This window comes from Colias eurytheme, chromosome 7, assembly GCF_061535395.1.
Source record: "Colias eurytheme isolate Ceu_HAF_F1 chromosome 7, ilColEury1 Martin Lab GWU primary, whole genome shotgun sequence".
NCBI classification, from domain to species: domain Eukaryota; kingdom Metazoa; phylum Arthropoda; class Insecta; order Lepidoptera; family Pieridae; genus Colias; species Colias eurytheme.
In genome coordinates, this window is record NC_142986.1 from 280,487 (window position 1) to 308,172 (window position 27,686).

At 32.5% G+C, this 27,686-nt stretch overlaps 1 protein-coding gene across 3 annotated transcripts in view; it reads left to right on the top strand.

The window, feature by feature from the left end:
• Positions 1-27,686, top strand: part of Vsx2 (Visual system homeobox 2) — a 109,378-nt gene that overhangs the window by 24,637 nt on the left and 57,055 nt on the right. For all 3 annotated transcript variants that reach the window (XM_090103895.1, XM_090103893.1, XM_090103894.1), the window contains exons 2-5: positions 1,684-1,734; positions 14,657-14,677; positions 19,061-19,151; positions 19,785-19,911. In XM_090103895.1, coding sequence (XP_089960021.1) covers positions 1,684-1,734; positions 14,657-14,677; positions 19,061-19,151; positions 19,785-19,911 — 290 coding nt within the window. The remainder of the gene's footprint in view (positions 1-1,683; positions 1,735-14,656; positions 14,678-19,060; positions 19,152-19,784; positions 19,912-27,686) is intronic.

Sequence of the window (27,686 nt, forward strand, 5' to 3'; positions counted from 1 at the left end):
TGGACCGATTCTCATGAAATTTTCTGTGCATATCGGGTAAGTCTGAGAATCGGCCAACATCTATTTTTCATATGTACCACGGGCGAAGCTGGGGCGGACCGCTAGTAAAACTATATTATTCATATTCAATATAGTATGAACCCTATTATAGTCACGCTACAAAAACCCAGTAAACATGGACACAACCACAACATCAGGCATATTTTCCAAACTATTAAATTTCTCCAAACCTTTCAACAGAACGGACAATGCATACATTTTCCACATAATTGAGGAAGTATTTAACCTTTGTTAACTCGTGAAATTGTAAAAAAACATCGTCTTAGCTTTCCTTTGTCTAACACGATCTAAATTCGATTCTTTGTTCGCGTTTTTATCTCATCTGAAATTTGATCTTGGTCTACGCAATGTGCCAAATGTACAATAGACTTTGTGCTAAGTGTTGATAGATCGTTTGACAAGCTGTGTGTTTGTGAATTTGTGGGTACGATTAGTTGTCTATACTAATATGTATTATAAAGAGGAAAGGTTTGTATGTATGTATGTATGTATGGTTTTCGAGCATAAACTACCGGACCGATTTTGATGAAATTTGGCACAGATAATCTTTAGACCCTGAGAAAGAACATAGGCTACCTTTTATTGCGAAATATGTACCACGGGCGAAGCCGGGGCGGACCGCTAGTAGGTTATAATTTAATTAATGATTTGTGAAATGTATTGGTTGTTTACGTTAATTAAATTAAGGAATTAAAGACTTTAACACATTATTTCACTATATCATTTAAAGCCAAAGTTTAAAATGTAATGCTAGCGTAAAATAAAAAATAACGAGAGACACTAACTACTAACAATTAATCGGCAAAACATTAATTTATTTAACGAACGTATGTATTACACGAACCCTACATGGAAGAAAAACAAATAATAATAAATTTTAATTTATGAGATTAAATGAACAAAGTATCATTGAACACTCACATAACTAGAGTTTACAAACTTCGGTACATTAAAAATTAAATAATTTATTAAGAAAAATGTCAGTTTTAAACGTCATAAAAATATAATTATGAACCTTTGCTTGTTACAAAAATGAATATTGTAAGTAAATTATTTCTTGCTTTAGACATTTATATTTTCAAAATGAAATATGTAATTATTTTATTGTTAATAAAAAAAAAACAAATGTGTAAAGCTTATGAATTGAGCGCATTTAATTTTGAAAATCTAAATGTATAAATGCAGTTCTATCAAGAGGTAATACAAAGTAACTATTTAACTTATATTTGCATTTTCATCACTAGGTAATATTTAAACTGATTCTTAATTATATTTGCATTTATCTATTGTCTAATTATTATTATTACAATTTTCGAAAAAAAGTAAAGATTTCTTTGTTTATTTAAATAAGTGTGCATATTTGTGTGCTCACAAGCTGCTCAAGCAATTTTTAATATTCTTTCGCCAGTAGGTCGCTCAATTAATACTGACCATAAATAGTCAGTATATATAGTCAGTATAAATTGACCTACTCCATTTTAATGATATTAAGTTAGGAAATTGAGTTTTAACTGCAAATCTGTACTTTAATCAAAGATAAAGATACATCTTAATGTAACTGAAAGCCGCCCCTAGCAAATTAAGATTCCTGTAACAAATTGTAACAGAATGCAATTCTTGCAGGGTTCCCGCAAATCAAGTCACCCTACAGTCCCTCGCAGACGCACCTCTCAGGTCAGTGGTTGTTTTTATTAATTACGGTAATTTAATTATTGGATGATTGTAATTTGGAATGTGCCTTAGTAACAGTTTAATTGCTTCATTATTTTATAGTTATTGTGCCTTAGTAAGCAACGGTTTAAGTTAATTAAGTTTATTTGTTTATTGTAGTAATTCTGTGTGCTTTTTGTTTGATGATTTTGTTGTGTTTAATAATGTAAAAAGGTAAGTCTATAAGTTACTAGCGGTCCTCCCCGGCTTCGCCCGTGGTAGGTACATATGAAAAATAGATGTTGGCCGATTCTCAGACTTACTCGATATGCACAGAAAATTTCATGAGAATCGGTCCGCCCGTTTCGGAGGAGTATGCAGACTAACATTGTGATTTGAGACACGAGAATTTTATATATAAGACTAGCGGTCCGCCCCGGCTTCGCCCGTGGTACATATGAAAAATAGATGTTGGCCGATTCTCAGACTTACCCGATATGCACAGAAAATTTCATGAGAATCGGTCCACCCGTTTCGGAGGAGTATGGCAGACTAACATTGTGACACGAGAATTTTATATATAAGATATTATGTAACAAAATCAAACGTATTGGAGTATGTTCGTAAGTATTTCTTCTTGTAATAAACGTCAAGTCGTGCAATACGTTTAATTAATTAACCATCATAGAAAATTGTAAAACTTTCCTAGGTAGGTACATAAACGTACATAAATGTAAAATAAACATAAGTAGCCTTAGCTTAAAAATTTCATCAAATTTATTGGATGAGAAGATTTATAAATAAAAACCATCCATCGCATACAAACAGTAGTACTTATTTTTGTTGTTTCTTATATCTTGTATAAGAGTAGGTTATTAATTATTATTACAACTCCGTGGAAGGTTTTAGGTACCTAGTAGTTACAATCACATAAAAGTCTATACGATTTTTTTTGGAAATTAGACAGACAATCGAAAGTTAATACGAAGCTAAGAACAAAAAAATTGGTTGTCTGTAAAGTCGGTTTACTGCAGCAGACGACAGTTGAACGTGACAACGTCTGATTGTGCTTCTTTGTCGCTCGTTCCGTGCTCTCGCTTGCACTTCAAGCCTTACATGGAACGCCTCAGAGCGAGGTAACGCCGCATGAGTCATGTTTTTTCGTGCGTGCAGCCGGCTCTATCGAATTATAAGACGTTGTCACGTCAAAAATGCACATCATTTAGCAGACTACTGTATCTGCTAAATGATAGTAGCCAGCTTAAGTAGCATGTTCCTTTATCTAACCGAATCAAATTACAAACTCAAACTCAAACATTTATTCACTCAAAATATAATTTAAAATTTACCACCGGTTCGAAAAGCAGATTCTTCAGAGAATCCGGCAAGAATTGCTCGTTGCGAAATTTTCATATGATAAAATTTCATCCCCTATTTTATACCCTTGGAGGTAGAATTTAACAAAATTATTTCTTAGCGGATGCTTAAAATATAGTGGCCATCTGCAAGCTAGATTTGACCAAACATTGATCCTGTGTTTCTTAACCCGCCATTGGTGACGTGAATTTGACTTACAGCGTTGGTGACCCCGGTCTCACGCACCGGGGTTTTTGACTACGAGTTTATCTGTAATTTACGGTTCATGCTACTTTTCATTGGGATAGATATAAAATTTGATCTTTTATTGTCAATAAAACATAGGTACATAATAAATAAAATCTCTTTTATTAGCATAAGACAACATTTTTGAAATAACTAAAATTGTCAAGTATTTTAACTAAGTTTTTTTAAAATTCAAAAATAAAGCATCAATCTTAATTATTTAACAGTAAAATTAGGCTTAGTCAGTCTTATGACACTGAAAACATAAAATGAAGTAACATAAATGGTAATACTTCGACCAACAAAAAAAATATACAATACTAAAATCACTCATCTTCAACAGCCTAACAACTAGAGCAAGTTATTGGTACTACGTGCGATCTGGTTCAAAATTATCTGGTTCGAAGTCACTTCCAGATTCACTTTCCGATGATGTTTGTAATCTGTCCTCATCAGATACTGCTTCTTGCAAAAGAGCCTCGAGACGACACTGATTACTTTCGTAAGACATGCTGAAACAGTGTTCACAATTTGAACAAAAAACACGGAATTTCTTGTAAAATATCGATCAAAACTAGCAAAACGCTTACTAATAATAGAATTATATGATTAAACTATAAATTACAACAATAGCTTTATCAAAATAAGTAAAATAAAAAAAATACACAATAACCATTTTACTTACTTAGTTGGTGACGCCGGTCTCACGCACCGGGTTGGGGCCAAAACTCAGTAACGTGCACCCGCGTCGCTGTCGTGGGGTATGGGTAGGGTAGGGGGCGCGAAATTAGGCAGCTACTCGAAACCACAGTGTAATTCGATAAACGGTGACAAAAATATTTGGGTTTGTTTAACTGCCCGGTCTCACAGACATATGAGGTCACCAATGGCGGGTTAAGCATCATAATATTCAATTTTCATCATCCATTCACATTCATTCATATTAAGCTCCAACTTATTTAAGTTACAAAAAGCTCTCTGAACTAGTATTTTATTCGGATCTTGATTCTTACAATTTATTTATTTGCTTAAGTATGTTTTAAATACCGAATCACAACATTTCATAGACTTAAACAAGGGTTTATTTGGCCATATTTTGTAACTGGATATACCTAGAGACTAACTAAATTTCTGTAACTTCAATATTTGCTAGTCTTCAAAATCAGTAGTATGTAGGCTACCTACCTACAGTCTTAATAAACCACGCATGCCTTAATATGAGCCAGCTAAGAGCGGATTCCTATCCAGGAACTAATACTGAACAATACACGGTACTGATTTAGGAAAGTGGCTCGAGGTGGTGTGGAGGGGGGCGACCCCCCGTGCCCCTCGCCCCTCACCCCGCCCGCCTCACCCCTCGCCCCTTTGTCTTAGCGATACGCCAAACAACAAACGTCACGGCGCAGGCCCACAGCCAATATCATAAATCAAACCCTCACTTCCGATATTGAACCCTGATTTGCAGCTAATAGAGTCGTTTCTCGCTAGAGTGGTGTTACAATATTTTTAGAGGCAATTCGCTTAGGTGGGATGTGAGGATCCTGTTGGATGCAAATTAGAGGTTATAGTTCCGGCGCTCGAATTACGTCATTAGGTTTTGATATGGCTTTGCTTTTTAATGCTACGATATTAATTTACCGCGTTTGTTTTGCCTTGAAGTGTTTTTCAGTACCTTTTTCATATTTATGTAGTTCTAGTTTTATGTATGAGTACAGAGAGTACGTATAGGTATTTAGTTTCCCGCGCTCGCCATCGATTTGCGGCAGAAAATTCTGGAATGTCTACGTTGGCTTATTTCACATGTGTTTTGCAACCCTTGTGTGGTTTATGAAAAGCAACCTGACTAGCGAGGGCTCGGCAGCCATTTGTAAAAAATTGCCGCCATTTCTACGCGGGAATTTCATATTTGGAACGCCGCGGGGAGGAATTCAGAATTGACATTTCCAACAACATGGCCGCGCTTTTTATTGTTCCTAAAACAATGAAACCCGATGCTCGTTTCGGTTGCTATTGTTTAGAAAGACGCCATTTTTAATTTGGAAATTATGGTGTCAGCGCTATTTATATAATTATACACTCTGAATATATAAAATGTCAAGTGTAGAGACCAGAGACTAAAGACGTAAGAAATTTGAACATAAAATTAAGTAGGTACCTACAGATAATAAAAAAAATATACTCATAAATTTACACAAAACAGCTACAAATTTGGTGGTTTGACTTGAATAAAGCTTACTATTCATGGAACAACCCGTGACAGAACTCAATTAGTTTTAATTAATTTAAGTTGAAGTGGTCTACACTCGCGCCGTCGAAAACATGTTTAATAGTACAAATAAGTTACTTGTAGGACCAAAAAGTATTACACTAATAAATCATTAATTTTCTAACTAACTGAATCTAGCTGAACTTTTTGACTTGATAAATTATATTTGAATTATGAGTATATTATATGTATATCTAGGCTCTGGTAACTAATAGGTAAATTTTCTCAAATTATACCTTCTTAAGAGAAAATTTAGTTATTTTCAAAGAATTAATTATTAAATAAAAAATGTAGAGACTTTAAACGTAACTGTTTATATTTTAATAATCAGTTTTCGTATTCTTATTTCCTATATAAATAGACATTAATATAGAAAATCATATAAAATTAGCCAGCTAGTCGGGTAGTTACGTATACACTATGCAGCGTATCTTTAGGTTGTTGACCGTCTCGTCTCCATGTGTTAGTGCACACCATATTGTATTTAAATGAATTTTACGTACCTATGTTTAAATTACATTAATGAATTGTCTTCTAGTAGGTAGTAGGTACTATTGGAGACGATTCTGCGAAGACATAATATTATCGACATCTAAAATAACTTTATGCAAGAGGACTATTTTCATTTTATTTTTAATTTACTCTGCAACTACTTATTCTTTATATCTTAGAAAAAAAAACCTCACTCTGCAAAATTTATTCTTTCATCTGTATGAACTCTCCTAAAATGTTATACTTTTATTAGGAAAGCTCTACTTCTCAAGCTTTAATTCATTTCTTTATTTACTCAGTTTATTAATATCCATATTTACCCGAAAAAATTCTAGACATATTGTGTAACAACCTCACACAATTCTTAAAAAAAATGTGTGCGTGTACTAGTGTACACACGTAAGAAGTGAAACTTCTTTATGACCTTATTTTTAAAAAAATAATTTATGCAATTTTACAGAAATACGTCGAATCAAGATGGCGCGTAACGGAAAAATGTCACGCGTAACGATAAAGTGTTACACTAATTTTTTTTCCAACCCCGAAAAAGAAGTTTCACTTCAAAAACTTTCAAACGTTTGCTCCAAATTCACACACATACATCCTATATTTAGACACCGTAAACTTATACATTGCACGGGATATAAATAAAAAATGTCGCCCAAAAAATAACAGTTCCGTTCGAGGGTTCGAGGTGTCAACATGAAGGTTTCCACACTTAGTTAATATAGATATTATTAACTGCTACAAGGTTATCAGTTACTGTAACATTTGCGGTCCTCCCACCTCCAACAAAGAAACAAAATCAACTCTATTCCCTTGTGATAGAGGGTATATTTGAATGTGGTATGTGGTCGGTGTCGAATATCTTGCAAGATGTTGTCTCGGCTAAGTGGTTCTGTAACAATAACAACTATTGCGACGAAAGTATCGGATTTAGTTCGGCGCCGTTTGATTTGCGTTTCAGTTTTTTTCGTGTTAATGAAGTAACTTTTTGACTTGGAAATTTGTTAAGTAGAAAGCATAATTTTGTAAATCTTCAATCAGAAGTATTTTGTAATACCTATGTGGAAAAGTTGAATAATCTTAACGAATTCGATAAAGCCGTGGTGTTTACAGAGAAATAATGTTCATATTATTCAACAAAAAATTTTTAAACGTGCTTATGGTTGTCCTTATTTTTTCCTATTATCAAATCTTAGCGATCAATTTAGATGAATTTTATCATGTTATGTTCGTTTATAATCGAAACACCAGCCATAGTTTTCAAGTAAAAGCTTAAATTACCTATTTATACAAAGACTTTTGAAGCAGGCAAGAAATAAAACCTAGACATTCATTAGTAAAAAAATACAAATGGTAGAGTAGAGCAAAGCATATAGAGCAAAGTTCTACGAACAGTCGTAATCACTCTGATATGAATGTTTAGGAGCAGAAAATTCAAGTTCATTTAACTTTGAAACCTACCTCTGCAATTCTAATACTCTTCAATGACTTTATGATAAACATCCACATTATTTATTGACTAATATTTTAATAAAAAATAATCAATAAATAAACGATTTTAGCACATTTCGAAACATCTACGACACAACCGCGCAATAGAGTATCTACGCGCGTAGCAACTTCGAGATTGATTTATACAAACTTTTGTTCGACAACCCTACTGGTATCATACATTTTCTTATTTGCAGAATAATCAAGAATACTAAAATTAAGCGTATTTTCCAATCAACTGAATCAAATTGCCAATATTTGTCGATTGATCTCCAGTTAGTGCTCGAGGAACTTGGAATGAATTGAATGTCAAAGTAAGCGTTTCTAAAAACGTGCTAATAAGCAAAATTGTGTGCAAACAATCTCCCCTAGCTGTGTAAGTGATATACTAAGCAAACAAGTGTCAGGCAAATATACTAAATTGTCATCGAAAGGTCTACTATTTCTCTGGCATCTGCTCTTTCACACGCTCCAGAAATACTCTATTATATTTATAATTTATTAGAAATCTGTTAATTTTATATGTTCTTCGATGCAGCAATTAGTGCATCTATCGTAATACGCCTTTAAAGACGAAGATACATTGTATTTTCGTAAAAAAAAATAATATAAATGAAGTAAATCTGCATGCTCTACACGCTACTAGGGTGAACCTATCTGTGCGCTTCGATATATTTTGATTTTAAGTATAACTTTAATTAAAAATTCACACAATTTATGTATATTAATAATAAGGGATTATTGTTTACATTACTGAGCAGAAAATTCTTATATTTACATTAATTTTAATAGTAAAATAAGGAAACTGTAAGGGCTGAACATTGCTGAACATCGTGTTTTAGATTTTATCCTATTTTGGAAGTTTTACGTGAAAAATAATTTAATTTTTGGATATTTTGAGACGTTGTTATAATTTATTTATAGTATTATCTATTGAAATGTTTCATTTAATTATAATTTAATTGAATAGTGTCAAAATAAGTGTCTCAGAACGCGAAATGTACAGTTAATCACGTTTTGTCACAATAATGCTCGAGCATATTATTGTGACTAGAATAAAGGCGACATGTCAGAAATATTAAAATGTTCTATACTTCAAAGAATCCCACAATTTCCAAATTATTTACTATTATTTCAAAATCGTCAATATCTCTTAATCATGTTAATTTAATTTTGGTGTTTTATGCTGTAGTAATACTGTAAATATTCTGTTTTTTCGGATGTCATTCAATGGAATAAAGGTGCAATCAGTGGAAAGATCGATTGTAATATTATAATAATAATCTACATTCGTTTTAAAATGAATGACTATTACATTTACTTATATCAGGTAGCTATTGAGCTATTATAGTGTGTAATAACAACATATTAAAGCTTTATATTGTATCTACACTCTATAGATAAAAACAATCATTAAAATAAAGTGTATTATCATTTCTCATATTCCTTGCACATACTCTATCAAAATATTTCTCAAATTAAAATCACAGTAAAAACATATCCAGTTAACGAATTGTTTTCCTAGTTAAATTATGTACCAAAAAAACTCATTTAAAGAGATAAGTAGGTACATATTGTAATTTATTTTAATAGTAATATTGATTGACAGCGCTATAACATTTCTTTTTTTTCAACAAATAAGATAGATACTTTATATTTTTTTATTTCATAAATACTTTACAGATCTATAAAATATAACGGGATTATCTTATTAATTCTGTGATGTGAACAATAATATTTTACGATTAGACCAGCCTCCCCTCGCTCCCTCGGTTTAACGAACCTGCGCACTTGACACGCAATCATCGACCTTATTACCACTCAATAGGGCTGTTCAAATGTGGCAGGCTTTTGGGAGTATTAACGCCTCATTAGCAATTATAATCGAGGTGTGAGTGCCTCATTACAACGTCAGGAAGTAATACGAATGCGTGACGGTGTCGATACGATGTTCTGAAAAGTAAGGTTGTCGTACGATATTTTGGATATAGAATCAATTGAAGTTTAAGTGCTTAAATAAGAATACAATTAAGATTTTTTTCATAGTTAAATTGTCGGAATATACCTAGGTGAAAATGTTTTTCTTTATTAAGGATTTTTCACAAATATTGGTTGCAACGCCATCTAGTTTTGAACCAGGTTAACTCGATAATTTTACATTCAATTTTTTCATTCAACATTTTCCATTCAATAAAAATATATTGTCTTAATATATTTAATATTTTTAAAAGACAAGTACACAAACTGATTAATCCTGGTACCTAGTGCAACTATTTTTTGTAATAAATCGGAAATTCATAGCATTTTCTAATAAAATTTACAAGAAAACAATCTTACCTCAAATAATGAGTTTTAGTCAGTCATTTTCAATTTTTTTAATTTCAAATATAAGACATGAAACACATTCCACAGTAGGTATAGGTATAGTTATCTCTAAATAACAATGTAGAGTAGGTATAGAAACTTGTTTTCAATTTCCAAGTTTTAATTCCAAGTGTAGATAATAAAAATTTAGTTCGTGATAGGTACATAGGTAAGTGGTTAAACTTTTTGGCATGATTAAAATATTCCTCATGACATGATAAAGTTGTACACCTACATATGTCAAAAAATGAGCCAAGTATTTTGTATACTGTTAATTGTATCGCATCGCAATGTGTTAGTCACAGGCTTTAGCTTATTAGTGTTAGATTAAAAGCCACAAAGGCGAGACAGACGTGTGTTATGAATAATTTAGAGAGTACAAGAGGCAAGAGGCAAGAGGTAAACATGTGATACATGGAGGGCGCCTCCCCATGGCGGCCTCTTAAGGAAAATTTACAATTGAAAGTCGAAACCTCTTTAGAATTGAATAAATCTTGCTGTAGTTTATGGTTATTATATACTTAGGTATATAATTGTAATATATAAGTGCTATATAGAGACACTGTCTGACGTGAGACGCATATGAATTGGACAGCTGTATCAAACATTAATTGGTTTAAACTTTTAAACCTAGGTACAACCCATGATAATATTGTTTTATGATAAAGGTCCGTCAATATTGTTTTATGATCTAGGTAGGTATGTAGGTACGTACCTATTTAATGCTACATTATGAATAAAATTTAAGAAAGAGCTATTTTTTTAATTTACATAATAAACTGTATCACATGTTGTTGTATAATATTTATTATATTTGTTACTGGATTTCTTGCAAATATATAATTTGATTTTAAATTTGATTATAGCATTTTTTTGGGACAAGGTTTATTACATTGTTAGCTCTACAAAATAAAAAGTTTTTGATATCGATCTAATAGTTTTCGTCTGAAAACATGACAAACATATTATATACAAATACCCAGAATATTTCATCTTTATTATATTAGCAGGTAGAGAAATGTAGACTTCTGCAGTTAGCGATACCAACTTTTGTACTAGAATGTGTTCGTTTGATCACTATTGAAAAATGTGCATACACGACGAACAGCGTTTTTCTAGTGTCTAGGTGTTCATATACGCATAATATGTATGTGTATGTATAACTGTATACCTACAAAGACAATGCTTCAGCCTCCCATGCAAACTTTCCTCACTCCACAACTAGATGGCGCTGTAACAAAAACCCAAAGAATATTTATTAAATCGTGATTAAATCTAATAATAATTATAAAACCTCCATTCACAAACCTCATAATCCACTAGCGACGTATGATTTCCGCAAATATAGATTTATTTCAACAGTGGCCAGTGTAGCGAGGGCGGCTGATGTAAAATTTTAATTGGCACTCGTGGAGCGGCGCGTACAAAGGGCTTTTGACAGAACCGACGTTAATTAGTTGGCAATTATTCTCGCGTCGGAAATTATCAACTTGCCTAATGACAAGAATGTTAGATTTACGTGATTTTTCATGTTTATTGGTTTGGTTTTCTTACTTAATGCAAGCTCTACTGTGGCTCTACATCATGCTTAGATCAGTTAAATAAATATTTCTCGAATGTTTAGATTCGCGAAGGCTTTAAAAATGATGATATGAGATGAAAATATTTTACGTAAAATAAATAGGCATACAAGAGAGAAGTAGGTATTATGATTCCTGTAATACATACACTTTTTATGAAATCTCTTCAATTTGTAGGTTAACCTAGGTTGTTATAGAGTAGTATTTTTAGGTGTCTTATAATATATTCTTCACATATGCTTCAAACTCAAACATTCATTTATTCAATTAGACTACTATTTAGTAGCACTTTCGAATCGTCATTACATAGTATTTTTAACATTTACCACCGATTCGGAAAGCAGTATCTATGGAGAAGAATCGGCAAGAAACTCCATAGTTGCTCTTTTAAATAATGTCAATAAATTTACATAATATGTAACTTATATCTACCTAACTACATAAGCTTCGTTGGTAAACCCATTATGATGTATCATTTCGCAATGCAAATAAATGCTTGTTATCGATAAATACACTATACCTACTTAATATTTTAAAATTATAGTTTCATCTACCTACAAACTAATTACCTACGTGTATTACTAATTTGAATGAGCGACAGGTCTTGCCTGACTATTAATCTAAATCAATTTTCATCTTAGTAGGCTAGCGTTTGTCAACCCTAGCTTCATTTTCACTTACAATCACAAAATATAATCCGCACATAAAAATAAGAAACTTAAAGGAGAAAAAAAATACAAAATCTTAACAAAATCTAATTTAGAAAAGTGTACAATAAACAAGAGGGGGATATTAGGCGAACGAGCGCAGCCGAGCGCGAAAATATAATGGCCTGGTAATAACATTATAGCTTTCTTAGCGGGGGGGTGAGGGTGAGGGGTGCGAGGGGACAGGGGAGGGGGAGGGGTGACTGTCAAATATTTTGCACCCAATTCACGAATAGAGTACAGGTTTGGCAGTGGTTTGGGACACCGGACCAGACCGACTGTTAATGATCGATTTTAATGACTTGGTTGGTGTTTAAAATGCGAAATTAAGACATAAATTTGTAGTGGGTATATAAGTCCAATCAGTCGATAAATTGTTTTGATACTGAAATGATATTAAATTTTTATTAAAATTAAACTAACAACGAGAAAACAGTTACCTATTTATAACCGTATAGATACCTATAGGTTTGCAGCATTGGTGAAAATGACTAACTTTTTAGAATAAACCAATAAATGCAATAGATACAAAACGCAGAAAAAAGCACAAACAACCACAAATGTAAGCTTAAACACAATTTTTTATAAACATAAAACTACATACTAAAAAAAAGTAAACACCTCATCCATTAGTTAACAAATAAAGGTCTACAATCATTTAACATTACAAGCCCACAGGGAGCTCGTCCCGCGGGAACATGTACAAAGTGATGAGGTGTTATAAATATATACAAGCATAGGTCATTGGAAATTGAAATTGGGAACAACTGTTTATATCCCTGTGGACTTAAATATCCTATCCTACTAATATTATAAATGCGAAAGTTTGTGAGGATGTGTGTGTGTTTGTTACTCTTTCACGCAAATACTACTGAACCGATTACAATGAAATTTAGCACACACACATTTTGAGGGTAACTTGGATTAACACATAGGATAGGTTTTATCCCGGAAATCCCACGGAAACGGGAACTATGCGGGTTTTTCTCTGAAAACGCGGGCGAAGCCTCGGGCGGAAAGCTAGTAATGAAATAAATTAGAAGTTGTAATTAGGTATGGGTACAACGGGCTTGAATCCTAAAAATTCAATATTTAATAAGGTTAGTTTATTTAAAGGGGAAGTGATGGACAAAATTACAACTAAATAGAATCAGTTTTAAAATGTTTAAACAAAAAGTGTATCAATAATGTATGCTTATAGATTGGTTTTCATATGAAAATAAATATAACTATTTCTTCTCTGAGCTTTCGCTCAAGCTGATAGTGAACTTAACTTAACCTTAAAATTTCTAAGGCAAATCATACCTAATAGCATACCTACGTATTATTATCCTATTAATGATATTGCAGTAAAAGAACAAAGCCCAGCCGTCTAGTTAGTTTAATATTGACAGTTAAACACATAGTTACTGTTATAAGCAATAGAGCTTTCGAAACCATGTCGAAGACAAAACATGTGTTCAACACAATGTATAATTACACGCGTGACGTCATAATTGAGTTATATTGTAATTTTATAATAAAGACGTTTAATTGACGTTTGTTTTGTGAAACAATAAGTCATTAGCGAGGTAAATATGCCGCAAATTGTCTAATCGATATTGTAATAAGTACTTAAGTAATACTTCGTTAAGTCGTTGTTTTATGTGGCTTTATTATAAAGTAAACACATATGTGAAAAACAGCGTTTAACACGTAGGTCAAATGCATATTATAACTTAGGCATACGTTTATTTGTCAATTAGATGTTTGTTGTCAAATAACTTCACGGATTTAGTTGAAAATTTGCAATATATTACATAGATTACGACTTGGCATATCATCAAGTCTACGTCTAACTAGCAACCATGCAAGTAACTATGCTTCGTGTAGAAACTTGACTGTTTATAGAAATAATACAAGATCTAATAACGAGTTAAATAATAATCAAGCATGTAACTCTCAAATTGGATAAGATCTCAGATGGTATTCGGTTGTATGGCACATTAAATTAAATTTTATTTAAAACCTCAATATAGCGTAAAATCTATTATAACATTACTTTGTACTTCCAATTCCATATAAATCCAATCACAAGTTATTAAATGAACCTGTATATTCGCGTCATAAATTCGGTTGTAATTTGAAAGCTCGGTCCGAGCGGACAAAGGCCCGAGATCACAATATCAGACAAAACCAGGGTCTATACAAGTCGTTTTGCTCGTTTTTCTTAACGCCCTGCGTGTGAACGAAACGCGATATCTTTCTAAAGGTTTTGATATCTCGGAGTAAGCTTATATTTACTTAAGTACTTTGATTTTGAGGACGTCTTTATTTTGCCGTATTTTATAAAACGACCTTCGTATGAAATCTTGATCGTAATCTTCACGTTTGTCACGGTGGAAACAAATCGTTATTTATTTTTTTAATTCTTATTTTTATTTGTTTCATGTATGTAGCTGTCCGACAATTCTACTCAGGTAATAATTTTATTCTACTTTTATTTCTTTTGAGTTTATTTTATGTATTTGTTTATTTTAAAAGATCACAACACTCATTATTACTTATTGGTTCAGGGAAGGTTTAGATAAAGGTTTGTTTGTAAATAGATATAGTTGGATTGAAATTACAACTAACATAAGTGGTAATTAGTTTATAAAACAATAAGACATGGGTATAACCTCTTTTTAAACATTTTTAACGAAAACTAAACTCTACATCGGTGTCTTACTAATAACAAAAAAAACACACTACTTAACTAACACACTCAATAAACATTAAAAATAATGTTGTCAGCTGTTAGGTACAAAATTAACTCATTTTTTTTAAATTAGTGTAGACTGTAGGTACATCTAAAGAAAATTCCGTATCCAAATCTCCACATTTAAAAGCAATATTGCGTATAAAAAGCTACATGTTGAGTATAGCTGTATTCGAAGGCAAATCAAATAACAGGAATGTGGGTGCGAAATTGGCTTCTGCGTGGAAATTGCCAATTTCTTCCTCTCGCCACTAATTGTATGCGCTCTTGAAAACGCTTGCAATTGAAATTTAATGTCATTTTTTATGTCTCACAGAATCGCCGAATTGCGTACCTTTACATGTAGACGAAGATTTGAAGATGTTATAATATCTTGTAGATATGGATACTTAGTTGTGTGTTGAAGATAACTTACTCAGAATTCAGGTTGGGATTTGAAACAAGTTTTTATTATACGTTTATGAATATAAAACATTTTTTAATCTGGAGTGTAGATAATAGATAAATATAAACATTTATTAATCTGGATAATATACAGATCTTATAGATCGTCCTTTCTGTTTATTAGAGATGAGAAACAAAATAATCCTTAACTTTAATTGATATTGTTGAATTTCGTTACAAGAATTACTGTTTATTATAGAAGTAGCAGTTAACTATTGAATCAAGACATATCAACATGTGTTTTGCCAGAGACTATTCAAGCAAAAACATTTGGCAATCATCAAAAGCATTATTCCAGCAGGGACTATGAGGAACTTAGCAAATAAACGAAAACAAGGTGACAGCCAACAGGGGTTGGTGTCGCTTTCTTCCAAATACTTATTTAGTCATCAACAGACAAGCACTTCTTCATTATAATGTTGTGAGTCCACTCGAAATGTTTTAAAACACGAAATTATCCCCTTTTCCTCTTGCAATGGTTTTCTTTTTGCAACGTTATTTGCGTTCAAGTGTCTTCATTAGGAACGTGTCAAATTGTAAAACCAAAACATAAGTTTCGAATGTCGTGGGAATTTTTGTTGCTTTTTGTTTTGGGAACATTTGATTTGTTTGGTAGGGGATGTTTCATTAAATGGTTGGTGATTTTTAACATAAATTGTTATGAAACTGATAAAAGAAAGATTTTTATATCAATATAATATGTTTTAGTGATAATAATCCAATCAGAAAGAAGAAGAACAGTAGTTTCTTCTCAGGATACTGAATAAACTAACCAATAATTGCACAAAAAAAGTAAAGCACCTACTTTTAATCTTCTTACATGTGCCCAATTATTTAAAAGCTCAGGCTCATAATGTTAGCTTAATAACAAGTCAGTTGAATATCAATCCAGCAAATGTCACGTGCGTTTAAAATGAAGCTCCATTTTCGCTCATCGCTAACCTAATCCGATCTCATCAGAAGTACGTGTAACGTGTCTCGCAAATAAATCTAATCGTTCCGAAGATTGCCGACGATTGCCGAATATTGCGTTGAATTGGCAACGATTGGCCCAATATCGCACACTCAAGCTTTCAAATACTTTTATCAAATTTCGATATTGGTGTCAGCGATGTATCGTGAATGCTTTATGGTATGTTAAATAGAATTGAGAGTATTTTAGTTTGGATTAGAAGGTATTCATTGGGTTGTAGGAATCAGGAGGTTTTATGAAGTATCGGCAAACTCTTGAAACATTACTTTTTTTCCACATATTTCGATTTCTTATAAAATATGGGACGGTTTTGTCATGCGGTCATTTCTAAATTTAATTTGGGCCATTCTTATGGTATTTATGCGGGAAATAGCAACACCTCATTTTTTTCGAGCCAACATAGAGATTATTTTGTTATAACATGTAGGTACCTAGTACCTACTGCTAAGTATGAAAATAAAATGAAGTAAATGTATTGAACTATAAATAATATTTAATTGTAACTAATCACAACATTACCTGCAAAACATAATGATTGAAGTATATCTATCATTATCATAAAAATTTAGCCAAATCTTTCTTTTTCAACCAAAACATCGAGCTTTCGATTCAAAAAAAATATAGGCAAAATAAAAACGATCCAGTCGATTATCAAGAAGGAGCAATTACCAAATAATTATGCGGCTCGAATAAAGGTCTTGTTTGTTATTATGTGCAACAGTGTAAAGTGGCAGTCGCTCTTAAGCTTTTGGACCCCTCCCTTAAGTACCCCGCTGTTGAAAATTTACCCTTATCACGGTGTAATAAAGTTGTTTTTTGTGTGGTGCATGTGTTCGTGGTGACGCATACATTGAGATCTGTAATGATCTTACCGTAACCGACTTATGATCCCCGCTTAGCTCGTTATGTGCGTAAGTTTCTTGTATTGATTTCCAATTTACAAGGGGAGATGTTCGTAGGTATTCGATAGCTGAACTGGTGACAATGTTTTTGAAATGTTAGAGAAGTTTACACATTTTTCAAAACATGCGTAAATTGTATCTTATATCTAGGTAGTATTTTGTACATAGGTACATGTAAATACAACGCAGACAAAAGCATATAATATGTCTTGAAAGATTCTTTAATCAAAATAAACTTAAAAAAAATTATAGACTCATATATGAAATTAATAATGAGGTAGGTACCCTATGGTACCAAGTAGTAAGCTCTATGATCTATCTATCTCTATATACAAATTAGGTCTCAATTTTTGTACAAATTCTATATTTTTTCATCTAAAGCAAGAATTCCTCAAATTCAGACTTACATGACCATACAATTTGTTGCATGTAGAGTTTCAATGAAATTGCTACCTAGATATACCTATTACATTTTTTTAGAAAAGATAGATTTGATATAATAATAAATTCGAGTAGATATAGGATAAAATGGAGTGATAATCAGCGTATTTATTACTAATGCTAGTAAAAAATGCCCAATATAAAGAATAGAGTTTTGGTAAAAATTCGGAAGCGAATGGAAGTGTTTGGACCATCGCATACTTCTTCAACTTAACTAAGTTATACGTATAATGAAAACAGTATTCTAGCTTTACAAGTGCTCCGGTAAGTTAAATAGAATTTTAAACTTAACTCCAAGTTATCTTCGCTCGTTCTATACCTACCGTACGACCTAAGTAGGGAACAAACTAAGAAACAAAAACTTTATGGGGATTTTAAATACCAAATAAGAAACTAGAATAAAATTTACTTTATCTTTAAGGCGACATATAAAAAATATTTATAAATTTAACTTTAAGCCATCAAATAATTCAATAATTTTAAAAATTAAAAAGCCAATGTCCACACAAAACCGATTTCACACTTTTATCAACTAACAGTAGCGGAATAAAACAAACAAAACAAACGGAAAATTACACTATCCCTCACACGTGGCTTGACCTCACAACATGTTACCCTTTAACAAACATCCATTGCGATTCGTCACACACCGCATATATCACTGACTCCAATCATCTATACCTACATTGCTTGTTCCTACTCTATTCCAACTGTTTGCTCTACTTAACGCGCAGTGTACGTGCAACACGGCGATACTATCGAGGGTAGTAAATTTAATAATTCATTGTCGTATTCATTGGTGCAAATTCAATTACGAGGTTTCCCCAGGGCATGTCCTGGGCTGGTGCCCGGGGACACATTCTATTAACCCATGTCGCCTGTTTACTAATTCATTTGGCAATCACATTCTGTAATTATGTGACTAGTTCGGGGACGGTATATCATAACCGTGGTGTTGACGATTTTATAGTTTGAAAGTTATGGTGATGGACGTTTTGAGAAATAAAGAAGACAGATTGTTGAGGAAGAATTTTTTTCGAACTATTAGCTAATTTTGGTTTCACAATTACAACTTTGAAAGAACATAAAATATGTAGAGCTCATATTATGAAGATGACAGGACATCATTGCAATTGATTGTTAAAATTTAATTTTTGCAATATCCCTAGTTTTCTTTTTTATACTTCTATAATTGTTTTTATTTTGTATAGCAATGAATGCTGGAAAAAATGGATAGAATATGATACGTAAATTCCGACTAAAAATCAACCCTGATAATTGAATACTTAATAATGAATATTGTATAGTTCTATTGAAAATTTAATTCGATTATTTCTCCCAGGTGTATCATCAATCGAAGCTGCAAAAGACTTCACAGTAGACGGTCTCACGGGCTACAACGGCAAGAAAAAGAAGAAAAAAAGGAGACATAGGTAACTATTTACTTCTAAAATTAATAATAATTCACGATCGATTCGTAGGAGTCCTTCGAGGCGACGATATTAAATAAAACTGGATTCACTGTTTTTGGACTTAACTGAAAATAAAATTAGTAATTATTATTTAGTAAAAGAGTAAGTAGATTTTTAAATAATTTCTTATTGACACCCAATGTCTGTTAAGATTTTCATAAATACTTTCTGGAAAGTTATTTAATAAAGCTTAAATGTTAGCTTAAAGTTTTTAAATTGTATGATAATGGATTGCAAAGCGAATTCTTCTTTTCTCGAGCAACTACCTTAAAATAAATCGTTATCGGTCTTCATTAATAATCAAAATTAACCAAAGAAACAGTTGATAAAACGCATCTGCTCAATACTCTATAATCTTAGATAAAATAGTAAATCACTCGGGTTTAACCATTGCAAGAGCAAAAATGAAATCAGAAATTCTATATTAAAGACCACTAGTGAAAATTTTTCTAAATCGGTTAAGCAGTTTTGATGATCTATCGCCAAACAAACCAAACCTTAATAAGTGCCAATCCAGGTCTAAGGGTATTCTATGTCACACCAAATATTCTTCGTCATCGTGCCAATCCAGGTCTAACGGTATTCTGGTTACAGTCGGACAATCTTCACCTCGTACCAACTGGATGAGCTGGAGAAAGCCTTCAAGGACGCTCACTACCCCGATGTGTACGCGCGCGAGATGCTCTCCCTCAAAACTGACCTGCCGGAGGACAGGATACAAGTAAGTGAAACTGTTGGAAAGGCTTTACTATTGTGGTATTATGTTGAGAATATATCAAACGTTTTTATGCCTGAAGACAAAAAAAAAACAAAAAAATAGTGGTGCTATCCATATTTTCATTACTTTCCAGATTTAATTTTATTACGTTGGTAGGTAATAAGAAAGACAAATACCGCTGCATGTTCTTATAGAAAAAGTTATGCATCCTAATAATTTTACATTAGAACAGCCGCAAATACTTACGATAACCACTATTTGTGTAGCCAGTGTTATAAGGAGAAAGTTGTTTAAGCTTGGGAGTTATATTGTGAGCAACTTTTTAATTTACATACTAAGTAGGTATAAGTTCTTATAAAAATACCTTACTTTGGATAAACAATTGACGCTGTTTTTTGCAGTGCTGAAATTGTTTGGGTAATTTACACAATCTAGACTTTCTTCTTTGCTACATTGTTTAATGCTTATTTCTTTTAATCTATAATTGTAGATATTCTTTCCATTCATCACACCATTCATCCTTATATCCTCAAAACACGGAATATTCACAAGATAAGGCCAGCTCTAAACGCTCGACAAAAGGACTAATTGAGTCACAAAAAGCGATTGCTCCAAGACTCCAATACCTAATTGGATTGGGCGCGTCTCCGCTGATCCTGTTACGTCAATTGGCGTCGATTGTAATGTGACACTGTTTTGTGTTGCGGCAACAACGATCTTGCTATAGAATATAGGTACCTATACAGCAGTCATAATGTTGGGGATTTTTTATAAGTTTAAAAAGTTAAGAATTTGTCTTCCTTGGTTTTGGTTATGCTTAGCCAAAAGCAAAGAAGACCTATTTAATTAATAACATTACGATAGGAAGAATTTGTATTTAATTTGTTGTACCTAACTATAGTTTTTGATAGGTTGTGTGAATTATGATCTGGTAGTTTATTTTATCTCATAACCTGAACATCTATGAAGATAAAATGTATATGAAGATATTATTTGTTTTAAGGTCTTATATTTATCAATAATCATTGTAACGTACAAAACAACAGTAATTTATACTACTCAATAAATAATGCTTAACAATCAATAATTAGTCTAGACTCTTCTTAGACTATGCACCAAAGCTCTACATTCCCGCACATGACTGGAATTTTAATCATCGATTAATAAATTCTCAATCTATTTGCATCACTAATTTCTAAGCAATAATTTCTTCAAAAAAATCCCATCTCCAGGTAGCTACGTAAAATGGATCGAATTTGAGCCCAATAGACGCAACATGATACTTTAAGATTCGCGGAACGTTACGCAATTTTTTCATTTCATCTATTGTAGTCCGATTGACGGGTTTTATTGACATTAATTATGTCGAATAGCTCCACGTCAGCATTATTAATTAATAAATGGCGGATTAATTGACAAGGGTCCCCTCGGCAGTGCCCCTTGGACGAAATCCGGAACTTTTATGTTTACCGATATTTTAATTCGATCGTGAATGGCTGCTTTATGTGGAGAATCTTTTTAATTTGTGTTGAAATTATTATTGGGTGATTGAGGTAGTTTCTTGAACGGAATTTTCTTTAAAATCTTAGGTATGCAATATTTGGATTTACAAACTAAGTAATTAAATCCATACGCAATGTAAAATTAAGCTTCAAATTATTTTTTTTGTGCTATTTTTGTTCGCGCTTCACAGTTCATTATAGATAGGTAGGTATCTATCTATGATGAGGCAGGTGCCTACATAAATAAATACCTAAGTACATATTATTTTATTCTGAATATTTTTGTTTACCCTAAAGGTTATCTGGCCACACAAGCCAAGCCAGTCAAGCCACACCACTCACCAGAGCTCTATATGGTACGGGAGCTATTAACGTTGAAAAAGAAGTCATTTTAGTATAGCTGGTTTTTTGATATACTGTTCCTCTAGCTATTTCGGTTAGAGTCCGCGCAGTCTGGCTGGCCGGAGTGGTTGCGTTCAGTAGTGCGCATCTTATCTGCACAGGAAATTATCCTTAATTTAAAGTCATTTTTTAACGCGTAATTTTTAAACTTTTGCCTTTAGATAGATCCATCAATCATAATTTTTTTATTGCAAGACGTTTTTTGCGTTGTTAAATAGGTGCCAGACGCAATTTTTAATTTCGTTTTTATAAAAAATTCAAATTATTTTAGAATGTCTGTAAATTTCATATTATGTTCTTCAAACATAATATAATCTAAAATTAATTAGCCAGACGCTAATTCGATTGTTAAGTATTAAAAAATGAGTATAAATAAAAAAAAGCAATGAAGCATGCAGCTCATCAGCTAGTGTATTTTAATTATGCGACAGGAAATAATTGCAAGAATACAATATTATTTACACTTATTCTTATAAATTAAAAAGTTAAAATGAAAAAAAAAACATAAAAGTGAAAAATAAATTAAAGTTACCATACATTAAAAAGAATGGAATAAAAACTATATCAATGAAGGTTAAACAATTACATTGTTAAATTTAAAAAGCCATCTTCATAATCATCATCATCATCATCTTCCCTCTCACTGTCAGAATTATTTATGTTATCGTCTAAGCCGAATCGTCTACTTTGTCTTTGACATTTTTTAAATTATTGTTCCTTATATAGTTTATAGTAGGTACTGATTGTTATACTTTAAAAACGACAGATTATTAACTATTTTATGTAAAAGATTTAGTTTTATAAAAATGTAAAACATTTTGTTGATTCGACTGATTATAATTGATGTTACGCATGTTAATTTTTAGTAGTTTAGGTGTTTATTATTTGTATTAGACCTTCTTGACTGATATGTTATTAAAATATTACTTATAAAGGTCGTTGATTACTTGAAATTATAAGTTTTAATTAAAACCTTTGAATTCAATCATCATTTTTATTTTGCAGCTCCTATTACTCCCCAGAATCATTATGTTTCAACTCTCCTCGACCTCTGTTTCATCTTACCTCGGTATGAGGGGAATTGAAACAAGTTGACTTGTTACGATTAAGTCAATTTTTCACCACCATTTTCAACGCTTACCGTTTATTTATGCTAACCATTCGCAAGTGTATAGAATAACCTATCGATTGATACCAGTACCATAAGATTTCTGATAATAGTATAAGTTATATTAAACAAAACGTGAAAATTGTTTCAACTCCCCTCGGTCTCCCCTAGTTAGCATGAATTTATATAGCTAGTATACTAGCGGTCTGCCCCGGCTTCACCCGTGGTACCTACATGTTTAAACTATCCTATCTCTCAAGTTGGATCGAACTGCACATGGTGTGCGAATTTTATTATAATCGGTTAAATGGTTTAGGAGTCCATTGAGGACAAACATTGTGACACGAGATTTATATATATATATATATTTTAGTATCAGCATCGCATCTGTGCGAAGCCAGGGCGGGTCGCTAGTTGAGTAATAAAAAAAATTGTTTTGTATAGAAGATTGTTGATGTACCCTAATAGTTTATTTTTAACCTAAGGAATAAAATGTACCAATGGAAGGTACTTATTCCCACAACACAGGGAATCCTAGAGTAGGAACAATTCAATTTCTATGCATCTTATATTTTCGAAAAAAAAAAGTTATTGTTTATTGTTATTTAATTTTCGCGGCCGACCCTTTCTATCTGTCTTGCACTTTAAACTATCTCTCCATATACACAATCATCAAATTGTTATACTTACCTACTTTCACTACGTTTTTATTTGTACATATTTAATACTTAACAATCGAATTAGCGTCTGGCTAATTAATTTTAGATTATATTATGTTTGAAGAACATAATATGAAATTTACAGACATTCTAAAATAATTTGAATTTTTTATAAAAACGAAATTAAAAATTGCGTCTGGCACCTATTTAACAACGAAAAAAACGTCTTGCAATAAAAAAATTATGATTGATGGATCTATCTAAAGGCAAAAGTTTAAAAATTACGCGTTAAAAAATGACTTTAAATTAAGGATAATTTCCTGTGCAGATAAGATGCGCACTACTGAACGCAACCACTCCGGCCAGCCAGACTGCGCGGACTCTAACCGAAATAGCTAGAGGAACAATATATCAAAAAACCAACTATACTAAAATTCTCACTTGTCAACGTTGGTAGCTCCTATACGAATAGTTAATAGTTAAAACCTTGAAGTGCTTTAAATTTTTAATTTTAAGGAATATTTGATATACATATTTCATCAACAAACAACACTTTGAAAATAACTGGCAAACAGCGCAAAGTTGAAATACTTGGCTTACTAAAACATAACCCTACATTCGTGCTTTGTACATGAAAATTAAATTATACAGTTAACAATAAACAACGGTTTTGCAAAACTCAAACAGTAACTCGCTAGGTACATACGTTATAATTACAGACCACTAAAACTGTGATTATTATTAATAATTTTTCCGTTTGCGGCTCCACACAACGGGGCTCAAGTGTCGCTTTCCCTCGGAAGCGGGGAAAACATAACCCCCCTCCTCCCCCTCGACCCTCACCCCTAACGAGCCACCCTCGCGAAATCCATCAGAAAATAAACTTTAACCTAACCGCATAGAGTGTATTGCCTCTCAATTTGGCAGGAAATTATTTGAGAACGTTCAAAAATGGCTCGTATGTAGGGAGACTTGAAGTTTAAGATGGCAGCACTGGGGTGAATTCGGCATAATAGCGGACTAGAGATTAGGTTTCCCCGATCCGAGAGACGCTGCAATAAATGAATTATTGTGCAATTCAATTCGTAGGTATATACCAAAGCATGAAACGTATCCGGTATTAATTAAATTTTGCTTGTTAATATGTAGACGATGGGGGTTTCTTCTCAGTTTCATAGATACCTAGTAGGTGTATTCTACTATCTATGTATGATTTACCTGGAGATAATGTAAGAAATAGTCTAAGTATTCACTCTTTATTTTAAATTACCTACACTTCAGTAAGAGTTATTTTTAATTTATTGTACTAACATCTCTATGTACTGACTATTAAATATTAATAAACATACAAGTAGGTATACAAACATAATTTAATAAAAAACAGGATTCGAAACGATTAGGTATAAAGAATTTGTTACATCTAGATAATATTCTCTTTTTTCCTAATATTTATTTTTAAACAGCTGGAAAATACATATTCAGCAAATTACTACAGGGGTTTCAGTGCGTTTTTTTCATAATTTTACATTTTTCATAATAATTTTTATAGTGCAAAATGTTTCAAATCCGATCAAGATGCCTTCACAAACATTTGCCATACACAAATAATCAATTCGTTAAGACAACCAACGCCATCTAGCGAGCAAATACGAAACAGGCCGTAGCTATGGCGACCGCGCGCTGATTGGCCACTTTTGTACTACCCGTCCGCGCCAGAAAGAACTAAGACCACATTCAGCTACTCAACATTCCATCTTACGCGATTTGAATAAAGTGCATTTTTGAGTAAGACGAGCGTGTAGTTGCGACTTTAATATTCGGTTGTGTGATATGATTAGCTCCGCCTTTCCCGGTGGCATGGCGGCCGGTTTGTCTTGAGATTTTGTCTTTTCATGCCGTTTCGTTTTCACTCGACATGTGAACGTTTGAGAATTATTTTGCTCGCACAGGATTAATTGCATGACTTAATTAAATAGAAAATACGAGTTTTCTTTGTGGACTCGTGAATTATATTTATTTATTTATTTATTTTTACACTTTATTGTACAATACCAGTAATAAAAAACATATATAATTTAACATGGAGAACATGAATATGGTAAGTGCACAATTGGCGGCCTTATTGCTTAAAGCAATCTCTTCCAGGTAACCGTAAAAATAAAGGACATGTACGATGCTGGTTAAACGCGAAGGCGCAATCATAAAGAAAAAATAAATAAATAAATAAAATCAAGGATTATACTTCGTTTTAATTAATTTTCTGAATGATATAATCAATAAGGTTGCCTTGTTAAATTAGGTACTAATTATTGTTCGTAGCGGTCAGGGATCGGTATAACGAAGTGTTTTTGTTCAATTCCATTTATATAATTATAGGATAATATTTATCTCGACCCGGCATCAAATAATGTCTACATTAAAAGGACAATTATCTAAGTACTTATGAAATAGATAGCGAATACTAAATAGCTATTTTAAGGTGTTTTATTTAAATGAAATTATGATTAGTCATTCACCAAACAAATCATCTAGATAGGTAAATAAAAGTCGGTCATTATCTAATAGGTATAATGAAGAAAAATGAATTCTTATAAGATTTTACCAAAACGTAGGTACCGATCTACCTAATACCAAGATAAAACTTGTACCAAACAAAATATCATACCTACATTATTACCCAAAAATTCACAGACCTTCTAATAAGCTATTAGATAACAAATCCACATACCTACCTATAATATTCATTTAACTTCACTTTATGAATATGCAAGCTAATAGGCATAGGAAATGCTAACCCGGGTATCCTGAGCTGCCGGATAATGCGATATCCGTGCGGGCGCCGGGCGATCGATCCCAACGCAACGGGTAATCACGTTTATTCAATGTACCTACGGGTCTGTTTGTTTCCCTGTAAAACTTATAGCGTCTATTTCCAATGAAAAGACAATCCATTTGCAGGGTAAATTAATTAATATTCACATCCAGTTATAATCTTCTATTGGATTATGTTTAATTTCCCCTGTCCGACCTGCGGAAAAGGATGTCGATCCCGCATTGGATTGTTTGGACACCAAAACCATTGCGCAGGCATAGCACCATAAACCATCTGTACCTAATAGACGCAAAGGCCAACGATGATATTCGTTTGTATCAGATTAATATCTACTATACCTATGTATAATTTTGTTTATTAAATCCTTGTGATAATTATTAAGTAATAAGTAGGTAGGTAGGTTCCTAAGTATGTACCTATTCTTTTATAAAACTTAGGCAGTTTTTATTAAGGACCAAATGGTCTGGTTTTCATTAAAATAAAATTTAGATAGCTCAATATTATGGTTTCGTTTCACAGTTGAAATTTTAATAAACCTATAATTTTCAAGTTCAGTTTCATTTTCCGGCCAAAAATACCCGAGTTCCTCTGATATTTTCTCTACATCTGAAAATTCATTCGAATCTGCCATGCAGTTTACAGACAGTATCTACTTAGAACTTAGTAGAATAATTGATTAATTATGAACGCAAATGCTACTCTAAAATATTTCAGCCAAAAGATAGGTTAACCTACATATCTTCTATAAAAATAGACTTTTTATTCAAGCCACGCAAAGCCACAGAACAAAACAACTGTGTAACTAAAACATTATCTAAGCTACGTGTGTAATAAATAAATATAGAAATTAACGAAATATTCAGTATTGAGCACGATAACAACATTACGGATATCCGGGTAAAGTGAAGTTGGTCGGATAATCGCGTCACCCGGTTATTAGGCGCTGTCCGGTCTCCGCCATTATTGTACCTACTATTTGTTTTATTGTTAACTAATCGAGTGGTTAGATTACAGGTGGATTTGGTAATGCTGTTATTTTTGAAAAGCTTGATGGGGAGAAGCTAGGAAATGGGTAGTCAGTTCTTATGATTTCAAATAGGCAATTTTCAAAAATCTTGTGACATTATGAATCACCTTTAAATTTAGTTTCATGCAGGTATCTAGGTGGACGAATTTTCTCCTAATAACTGTGTAGCAAAGACTAACATAACATTTTGAATTTTGATGAATGTTTTATTGAATCTAGAATAATTATTTAAGGCAAGCGCGAAATC